The sequence below is a fragment of the Ranitomeya variabilis genome, chromosome 2, assembly GCF_051348905.1.
Source record: "Ranitomeya variabilis isolate aRanVar5 chromosome 2, aRanVar5.hap1, whole genome shotgun sequence".
In the NCBI taxonomy this organism is placed as follows: Eukaryota; Metazoa; Chordata; class Amphibia; order Anura; family Dendrobatidae; genus Ranitomeya; species Ranitomeya variabilis.
Window position 1 is genome coordinate 433283074 of NC_135233.1, and position 10706 is coordinate 433293779.

General features: G+C 47.2%; 1 protein-coding gene across 4 annotated transcripts in view; it reads left to right on the plus strand.

Moving 5' to 3' along the window:
- Window positions 1-7860, plus strand: part of IFTAP (intraflagellar transport associated protein) — a 45159-nt gene extending 37299 nt beyond the window's left edge. For all 4 annotated transcript variants that reach the window (XM_077287046.1, XM_077287047.1, XM_077287048.1 and 1 more), the window contains 2 exons: window positions 5252-5364; window positions 7329-7860. In XM_077287046.1, coding sequence (XP_077143161.1) covers window positions 5252-5364; window positions 7329-7472 — 257 coding nt within the window. In that variant the 3' untranslated portion in view covers window positions 7473-7860. The remainder of the gene's footprint in view (window positions 1-5251; window positions 5365-7328) is intronic.
- Window positions 7861-10706: the final 2846 nt, after the last annotated feature.

Below are 10706 nucleotides of genomic sequence, written 5' to 3' on the forward strand. Positions count from 1 at the left end.
CAGTTGAGAAGGTGGGTTGTGTCTGAACAAATGCCCAATCGGCAACGAGAGGAGGTCCATGTCACCTGAAGTACTGAAGATGCTACGCCAGTGGGAGAGGCTCCAGTTGCGGAATGGTATCCTGTACCGGAAGGTATTCCTGCAAACAGAACTCAGTCTTGTATGGCAGACGGTGATTCCCTCGTCCTTGATAGACCAGGTGGCTAAGGAAGCACATGAGAAAGGAGCACACTTTGGGCCAGAAAAAACTTTCCAGTGGTTACAGCGCCTATTTTATCATCCCCACTTAAGGAACATTGTGGAGAAAGTATGTCAGCAATGCAGAAGTTGTGAGCTGGTCAAACCAACAGAACAACGAGCTCCCACAGAGAAGGTGAGGTCTTCTGGCCCCATGGACCTACTGGCAATAGATTACTTGACAATTGGACCAGCACACCAAGGCTATGAGCATTGTTTAGTGATGATAGACCACTTTATTAAATTTGCCGTAGTGACGCCCACGCGGGACCAGACTGCCGAGTCTGCTGCTCACGCAATCTGCAAACACTTCATATAGGAGTACGGGTGTCCCAAGCGCATCCATTCTGATCAAGGGGCCTGCTTCTTCGGAAGAGTGATGGAGGAGCTGCGCCAGCTGTACAAAATCGATAAGTCCCGGACCACCCCTTATCATCCACAGGGGAATGGGGCTTGTGAAAGATTTAACCACACTCTGATTCAAATGCTGAGGACCCTGGAAGAGGACCAGAAGGCAAAGTGGACTGAGTCCGTCCCTGAATTGGTGTGGGCGTATAACAATCGAAAACACAGCACCACCGGATTCACCCCCTACTCTTTGTTCTTTGGCCGACCCGGGAAGGGGCTGGCAGAGCTGGAGCTGGAACCCGAGGACTACCCACGGACGGGGGTGTACTCCTGGGTTCAAGAACATAGTTGTCGGCTGCGGACAATTCAACGTCTAGTGCAGAACCGGCTGCAAGAATTGGAGCATCCCCAGGTAGCTCCTCAAAAGGGGACAGCCCTGCGGCCTGGAGACCGAGTCTTAGTGAGGGAAAAGCGCCCACACAACAAACTAGAGTACCGGTGGGAGAAAAGGCTGTACCGAGTGAAGCGGCGGCTCGGCAACGGGGGTCCCGTTTATGAGGTCCAGGCCGAAACGGAAGAGGGGACTCCCATCCGCACACTGCACAGGAATATGTTGCGTCCATGTTTGTCTCGAGATCCTGAATCAGTCCAATTGGCTCCAGCGCCCCCACCGGCTGCGCCAGTGATCAATGTAGATGTGGAAGACGAGGAAGACTCCCAATCTCTCCCAGGGAACCCAGAAACAGGGCTGGTTCCTGAAACTACCAACGTATCGGAGGAACCCTCGACTCCTCCCACAGCAGTTGACACCACCGCACCTGCTGATTTGAGACGCTCTGAACGTTCAACGGCTGGTGTATCCCCTGTTCGCTACAATCAGGATGAGTTCATCTGGCAGCAGATTGTGCAAGGACTGGAACATTGCCAAAAGGAACTCCTGAAAATCTCGCCCGTGGAATGGCGAGCAGAAAGAGGGGGGGAATGTAAGGAGGTGAAACGCAAGAAGAGTCTGGGGGCGGTTACCTTCTCGGCTCTGTGCCTGTATCCATTGAGCTGTGCTGCAAGTTCCCCAGGGGGCAGACTTAGAGAATGGGACAGGAAGGAAGCCGGGCAGATAGCGGGAAAGGCACGCGCGCAAGAGACAGAGCAGCGTGAGCAGCGGTCAGAGCAGGGTGCAGCTGCGCTCCGGGAGAGAGAGAGAGCTCCCGGTCTGAGGACAAATACAGGGAGACTGCCCAGAAAGACTGCATCTTGTGAGTACATAAAGCGGACTCTGCTGTGACTGAAGAGGGGAGTTTTGAGACCCGTGTAGAGACATTAGCCCGTGCAGAGACTTCTACCCCCTGGTCCCCGCGGTATCAGTACAGAGACTGATTCATGGTGAGAGACTTAACAGTGCAAAGCCCCTGATTCCTGGCTGTCCTGTAAAAGCTAAAGACTCAGAGCCTGTGCATATCACATTAACTCCTGAAACCCCAGGCAGCGGGCTCCTAGAGACTACTCAGCCCACAGACAACAGAGGGACGACAAGTGCCACTGTTTCTCGGCGCCTACGTTGGAGAAGACGACCCTTCAAGTAAGTCCTCATCAGACTGATAAGCGTTCTTTTCTCAAGAAAACCCTGCTTAATTCTGTTACATTCCCATATTTTTGCACTGTTTTATTTGCTAGTTATTTTCCATTGCTTTCTTCCCTGCGAGGAGAACCTTATTCCTGTTATTAAACCCCTCAACTGTTGGTCTGTCTGTTCCGTGGTGACATACTCAGTACCTGCATACTATTACAATGTCACAGCTCACCTCCTCCTCCTGTACAATGACTGATAACACCTCTATATACAGTAGATAACACAGGATCCAGCATTCACAATAGGTGATGTCACAGCTCACCTCCTCCTCCTGTACAATGACTGATAACACCTCTATATACAGCTGATAACACAGGATTCACCAATCACAATAGTTGATGTCATGGAATGGTGATGCCATCCGGTCCCAATTTTACATCTCTCCAATACCTGGCGGATATACAGTTCACTCTCCTTGCATGTCCATACTTAGACTTGTAGTTCTTCACTACCCAGAAAGCCACATGTTGCTCCGCTTCCTTCCCGATTTACTCTGCCTTAAAAGTGTCTTTTGAACCAAGGGAACTTGTAAAATAATTTGCAGACTGTGTCTAGCATCAGACGTCAATACTTACTCAATTATCTCTGTCTCATTGCTGCCATTGGCAGCCTGCAAAGCACTCCTGTTGCTCATTAATCACCTCCACCGAGAACGTAATTAGCAGCTTAATTAGGATCATCACGGGCCTATGCCGCTCAAGTGCCAAGAGCCAACTTCATGGGGTAGAAATGGTTTATGCAGACCCCCCAACTCCTACCCGGTCGCCTCCTCCGCAGCAGCCGGCTGGATAAAAAAAAATAAAAACTGTATTGAAACGTATAGGAAAAGTGAAAATATTCAGGTCAGTGCAGACGAGCGAGCTCTGCGTGTGCCGGGATCAAATATTCACAAAGGCTGGAGGAGCTCGCAGCCGAGGGAGATGGCAGAATGCTATGTGGATCTGCTCTTATTTGGTTCCTAGTAATTGGACTGCATAATGAATGGACTCCAATTAATTTACTCTGGTATTTGCAAAAATGTTCATTTGGCACGAATCTCCCCGTAACCTGGCTCTTGTCCCTTGTTAGTTAGCTTCTGGCAGGTACGGTGACAGCCGTAAGGAGCGGGAGCGCTGGAATCTCCTGGGAAGACCATGGAAAATCGGTGTTTTAACTAGTTTTACAGCATTTTATATTCGATCATGGTGATTAAGCTGCTCGGTCCTTGTGTTCCTGGGTCAGCGACAAGACTCTAAGGATTTAATTTCATATTAACATTTTTCCACTTTCTCTCAAAGCTCTACTGACCATTGGAGTTGAAATATCTAGTCCTGACACATCCAGGATTATTATACTAGAATCTGAATGAGTGTAGGAGATTAGAGAGGTCCCATCAAGCTAAGGAGACCCTTGAGGTCACACAGAGCGGAAAAGCCTCTTTATATTTGGCAGAGTAGATGAGCTCCTTGAAATTCCACCATGCAGAAGAGCCCTCTCAATATTTCGCAGAGTATATGAGCCCCTCGAAGTCTCACCGAGCAGTGGGTCCTTCTCAATATCTTGATGAATAAATGAGCCCATCAATGTCCCACCCAGCAGAAGGGGGGGGGGCTGTTTCGTTATCTTGCAGAGTAGATGAGCCCATCAAGGTCCCACTGAGAAGAGCCCCTTCATATTTGTAGTGTAGATGATATCCTCAAGGTCCTGCTGAGCTGAGGGTGTACCTCGATGTCTTGCAGAGCAGACAAGCTCCTTGAGGTCCTTCCAAGCAGAGTAGCCCTTTATCTTGCAGAGAAAAGCACCTTGAGATCTTGTTGAGCATAGGGGCCTCTGTGATATCTTGCAGAGTAGATGAGCCCCTAGAGGTCTTGCTGAGCAAAGAAGCCCCTCTGATATTTTCAGAGTAGATGAGCCCCTCAAGGTCTCACTGAGCAGAGTCCCCCCTACATTTCATGTAGGGCAGACAAACTCCTCGAGGTCCCCGCCAAGCATAAGATCTCCTTACCAATATGTTGCAGAGTATATGAGCCCCTCAAGGTCTTACTGAGCAAAGAAGACCCATTGATACATAGTAGATGAACCCCTCAAGGTCCCACTGAGCAGAGAGCCCCTCCTACATTTCATGTAGGGCAGATAAGCTCCTTGAGGTCCCACCAAGCAGAAGAGCTCCTTACCAATATGTTGCAGAGTAGATGAGCCCCTCGATGTCCCATTGAGCTGAGAAGCCCCTTGATATCTTGCAAAGTAGAAGAGCCCTTCAAGCTTGGATCAAGCAGCCAAGCTCCTTCTGAGAAGAAAAGGCCCCTTGAGGTCCTGCTGAGCAGAGAACTAAGCGGACCAAGACTGGATGGACTTCCTATAATCCATGAGGGCTGTGTTCTGAGCCTGGTGCCGTTCTTTTCCTTTTTCTGTCGTCTGTCCCTCCTGATTTTAGCTGTCAGACTTTTTGCTTGTGAAGTAGCTGCTTGATTAAACATTACCCGGCAGAATGAAGCCTGCAGATTAGCCGTTTTCATTTACTGTCACACAGGGCTAAATTTAGAGCTGAGATGTTCTCTACCTGACACGTTCCCCTTCCCGTAAACACCGTCTGATTGCTCCGCTCTTGTGGCCATGACTGAGGAGGATTGCAAACATGTTTGTTACTTCACTTAACTTTAAAAATAGTTCCTGACAATTGTTGAGCCTCGTCACCTGGCATCTACTACTGCTGCCATGTTTTACATCTAGGAGGAATCGTTTTGTAGTTATTATTGTCCAAAATTATTAACTTTTTTTTTTCCCCAATGCCCCTTGGTGCTTAGTGGTGAAAACTGATCCATGTAAATTATTTTGGTTGAATTGACCTTCAAAATAGTATTTCCATCATAAGCCAACACCTCTGGGGTGGGGAGAGGTGGTGTCCGCCCTCACCATTGAAATCTATAGGAAAAGAAGCTGATTGGTCAGCTGCTCAGGATGAACATTGTTATAGACCCGTTAAAACTAATTAATTGCAACCCAATAGTACAGTTTTAGATGGTTATTTTCTAAACCGAGTTCTCTTTTTATCCTTTTCAGTGCTATTTCCTGGAGAGGCTGACCTGGATCTGGATGGGGCAAAAACGACCACTGTAAGAAATACTTGTCTACAGATTCACACTTCCTCCAGGGTGGAGAGTACAGCAGAAGAGGTAAAGCACTGCATCCAATGATTGGGGGATATAGTACTATGTAATGTGCTCTGCATCTATCTGTCTTCTACGTGTGTCCTAGTTTCCCCACCGTCTTTGGCTCCTTTCTCCCCCCCCACCGTCTTTGGCACTCTTGTCCCCCCCCCCCACCATGATTGGCGCCCTTCTCCCACCCACCGTCTTTGGCACTCTTCTCCCCCCCCACCATGTTTGGCTCTCTTCTTTCCCCCACCCCCCACTGTCTTTGGCGCTCTTCACCCCACCGTCTTTGGCGCTCTTCTACCCCCCCCTCCCACCGTCTTTGGTGCTCTTCTTTCCCCCCACCATCTTTGACGCTCTTCTTCCCCCACTGTTTTTGACGCTCTTCTTTCCCCCCCCCCCCCCCACTGTCTTTGACGCTCTCCCCCCCCCCACAGTCTTTGGTTCTCGTTTCTGTCCCGCCCCGCTTTTGGAGCTCCGTGCACCCACCCTATGCCATCCCACTTGGTGCCTTTGCTCTCTGCACCCTCTTATTTATGTGCTGCCCATTTCTGCTCTTCACGTCACTCCTTGTAAATTGCTCACCTTCCTCCTTCATGCTGAGATATATATATATATATATATTTTTACAGGACTGCTCATTTTATCCCGTCTGATTCATTCCCTTCTGTCCATTAGGTTTATCCCCGTCCTGCACCCACCACTCCTACCCCCAGTTTCCTTGCCCCCTGCACTCTTGCCCTGCCTGCGGATATTTTCACCCTGCGTCCACCATGTTGACTCCTCTCCCTCCTCGCTCCCCTCTACAGACCTGCGCACTTTCCTCCTGTAATTTACCGTGGTGAGGATTTCCTAATCGCCGGCGTCTAGCGCGCTCCGTAATATTACTCTAAGCTCACTAGATGGAGTGTCTCAACAAGCAAAGCGGAGAGGTTCATAAATTTCAAGAGCACATTTATTGCATTTCTGTCTGCATAATAATATGCTGGCAGTGATACAAATGGATTTACGCTCTCCTTGTAAACACACTATTCTCATACTCGGGTCACTTGATTTGCAGAAGTTTATTTTTCCTTTTGATTTTCCATAAAGACTTTCATAAATTCTAGTGAGGAACCAAACTGCTTCTACTGTTATCAGAGTTCTCATGAGGACACCTTGTAACAATCCGAGGGCCACCAGGCCTGAAAGCAAAATGTTGGATTCTCTCTGGTTGTTAAAGAAGGTAGAAAAGGAACAAAGAGATCTGATTGGTTGACGGGAGATAGTGATCTGTTCATGCCAGACATATTACTGATCTGCAAATATTGGATTAATTAACAATTTTCCAAATGTTTGGAGTACGAGCCCTATGCACACAAACCCCTGTTTACACAATGTCTGCTGGCAGATGTCTTGAACATTTTGCTGTTGCCCAGATTGGCGCGAACACTTGCAGAAAACCAAAAACGCAGCGTTTCTGCATGATGGAACAATGACTAAGGAAACCCACGAACATCCAAGATCCATATTGAGTACAAATTGGAACGAGAGGACGTTCCTATCCATAAGCAGTCCCGTTTTGGCAGGAAAGGGGCATAAGGAATGGGTGTTGCTGGGCATTATAGAGATAAAAAAGGTCAATCTCACAAATGGCCTTCGTCATATCTGTAGCATAGATGGTAAATGTATGATCACTGAGGGTCCAGCTGCTGAGACCGCTAATCCTGAGAGCTGAAAGTCCTCTCTCTGCATGGAGAAGTACCGAGCACGTGCGACCACCACTTCTCCAGAAAGTAAATAAAGCAGTGGTCGCACATGCTCATTACCGTTCTATTCATACAGAGGAGTTTGGGTCTCCAGTTCTTGAGATTTCAGCAAATACCGTGATATCCTATTTTAGGTACAAAAAACCCAACCTTTAAATGCCCCCCAATTTTTAATTCAGTCTTTATCAATCATGCCCTTATGTTAATTAATTCTCCATTCTCGTTTCCCCCTTACAGCATCTCAGTGACGACATTCAGCCCTTTTCTCTGGACCAAAGTTTCGACTACGACCGCGTGGTGCTGACCGCTAAAGTTTCTGCGGAGGAGATGAACTTTCTGCGATTGCGGGAATCTCAAGTGGAGATGGCGAGGGAGACCTGACGAGGGACCTTCATGTCTTCACTCTGCAGATGACGGAAATAAAGTTCCTGGCATTTGTGCTAGAAGTGATCACATGCAGTTAGTGAGCGGCAGATTGATGGCGAGATGCGCACCATATTGAGTTCATATAATTAGTACGCTGCGTGTGCTCGGCTCGGGCGATGCTTAGCCGCCTCTGCTGATTCGGGTTGTCAGGTGTGTAGACAGGACTCTGCTGGTGTCGAGCTCACGCTGCTTCTTCTGACTCATTGTCTAACTCCGCAAATTGTTTTTCATTGTGTCTGTGTGTCTTATAAGGGATGAACCTGCAAGAGCGCCGCCGCCTGAGCACACTGCACCGCACACCGTGCAACCTGTCGAATGCTAAGAATAAAAAAAATAAAGCTTTTGAGTCGCCCTTTATTTGGTTTACATCTATTCGGAAAAGCTGGGCGACAACCAAAATGGCCAACAATTAGGCACCTGAATGGCCGCGCATCCGCCAGTATTGTTCCATACAGTCACAAATCTGGGAAAGCTGCTTACAACCCTGTAGTGTGAATCTAAAAATGGCTAATTTGAGACCATATTGAAATATTCAGAATGCATTCAGACCATGAGAGAGCAGCATTGCTGGTCATACATTTACAGACAGACAATGCTCATAGTGACACAGTCTTGAGAACTGTTTACTTATTGTCACCTCACAAACAGTTCTATGTTTTGTTTGTTATTGTAAAACATTAAGGTTTATTTAACCTCTGTCTGTGGTGGTGTTATCTAATCCTCGTGGGCTTTTTATATTCTAAGGGTACCGTCACACATTGAAATTTCCATCGCTACGACGTTACGATTCGTGACGTTCTAGCGATATCGTTACGATATCGCAGTGTCTGACACGCTACTGCGATCAGACACCCTGCTGAGAATCGTACGTCGTAGCAGATCGTTTGGAACTTTCTTTCGTCGCTTGATCACCCGCTGACATCGCTGGATCGTTGTGTGTGACAGCGATCCAGCGATGTCTTCGCTTGTAACCAGGGTAAACATCGGGTAACTAAGCGAGGGCCGCGCTTAGTAACCCGATGTTTACCCTGGTTACAAGCGTAAACGTAAAAAAACAAACAGTACATACTCACCCGTCGGTGTCCTTCAGGTCCCTTGCCGTCTGCTTCCTGCTCTGAGTGCCGGCCGGAAAGTGAGAGCAGAGCGCAGCGGTGCTGCGATCTGCTCTCACTGTACGGCTGCACTCAGAGCAGGAAGCAGACGGCAAGGGACCTGAAGGACACCGACGGGTGAGTATGTACTGTTTGTTTTTTTACGTTTACGCTGGTAACCAGGGTAAACATCGGGTTACTAAGTGCGGCCCTGCGCTTAGTTACCCGATGTTTACCCTGGTTACCCGGGGACTTCGGCATCGCTCCAGCGCCGTGATTGCAACGTGTGACCGCAGTCTACGACGCTGGAGCGATGCTTATACGACGCTGCGACGTCACGAATCGTGCCGTCGCAGCGATGAAAATTTCAATGTGTGACGGTACCCTAAGGGTTTATTGCCCATTGTCTGATGATTCCATGGTGTCTCGGTTTCATCTTATCTTGAAAGCTGGCCACATGAATGTCAGGGTGAAACCAGATTTACACACAGTGTAACATAACTGAGACAGAAGCATATACTGGGGTACCTGTACATGTACAGTGTGCTGATACCTGCATAATTGGGGATGCCCATGCAGTGTAGGTAATCTCCCAGGGGTTCTCTGTCTTGGTGTTGCTTCTTGGATATTCCAGACAGATGAGGTTTAAAAGCCTCTTGGTCGTGATGTAAGTATATGTGGTTAATCTTTATATGTACTTAACCTTTGTATGTTAAAATATCCAAAAGTGTACGCACTCACACTATTCTATCATACTGTTCCTTTAATTTTGTACTTTGAAATAAAATTGCGTTATATCGCAAGTAGTGGCCTTCTTTAAAGCCGTATCCGAACCTTGGTGCTAAAAATTTTGCAATACAAACCCCTGGGACGTTGGTTTTTGCCTTTGCCTGATTTGATTTAATGACAATTTGATTTATTAGATATTTTCTACATTGGATTAAATACCCCTTTTCTGATTTCTGTGCATAGAATGAGGATATTGGGATTGGAGGAGGGAGGGGGGGGGGTGGCGGGTTGATGGATCTTTGTCCGCTTACTTGACACTAAACAAAACTAATCTTCACCCCTTTTCGTTAAGATTTGGACAAGCCTACACAGCCAATTTGAAAGTTTATGCCAGAAATATGTAAATTGTTTGAAAGTTTTGCAAAAATGTTGTGACTTTTTTTTTTTTTTAAATGGTGCTTTTATAAACTTTTTGAAGAGTATGCTGAGCTTAGTGGAAGCAGGCACGGCCTAATAAATGTATCACAAAAGTGGTGTAAATGGAAGGGGTTGAAAAGAACAACCTGTAGTCAGTCGATGTGACTGCCGATTGTCGAATCACACAATGTATTCCCTGATCTTGCAATGCTGAGCCCTTATAACCCTGCCCCCCACCACTGATTACACAGAAAGCTGCCAATCAGTGGTCGGGTGGGGTTGGACCAGGAGGCACCAGACACACAGTCCTGTAGTGATAATCTCCTGATGATAAAACACTGGTTTTAATGAAACAGCGTATATGAAAGATTTTGTAATGTATCTTGGCTGAGATCTTATTTTTCTCAACTTGAGACACTTCTTCCCTCAACCTCTCATCTCCTGAAGTCATCACTCCCTCTGAAAAACTGATAAAATCTGACTTCCTCAAGACAAGGTCTACTATCTCACTGAGGGATCAGGTTACTGCTGCCTATTGAAGTCCATGTAGAGGGGTAATGGAAGGAGCAGACAGAGAGGCATAAACACAGACTTGTTCTGATGCTTTCTAGTAAGAGTTTAATCTTGACTCCAGAGCTGGGTTCACAGCTACACTGCTGTCTAAAGTCCTCCATGCTGCTGCTGCTTCTGACAATGCGCTACATGGAGACAGGAGAGCAGGAATCGCTCATGTCAGTGTGTGCTGTGAATAGGAGATGTCCTCATAGCAGCTTTTCATCCGATCGATTTTGCAGAGGGGAAAACTGGTGAAAAATGCAGGATGCAAGGCCTAAAATGGGAAGAAAGTGTTATTCGTGATGTCCAAAATAATATGGTATTCTGAAACTTTATGTATTAAAGTCAGTCATTCCCACTCTTAAAGGGATATTGGTGCATTTTTAAGCCCCGATTG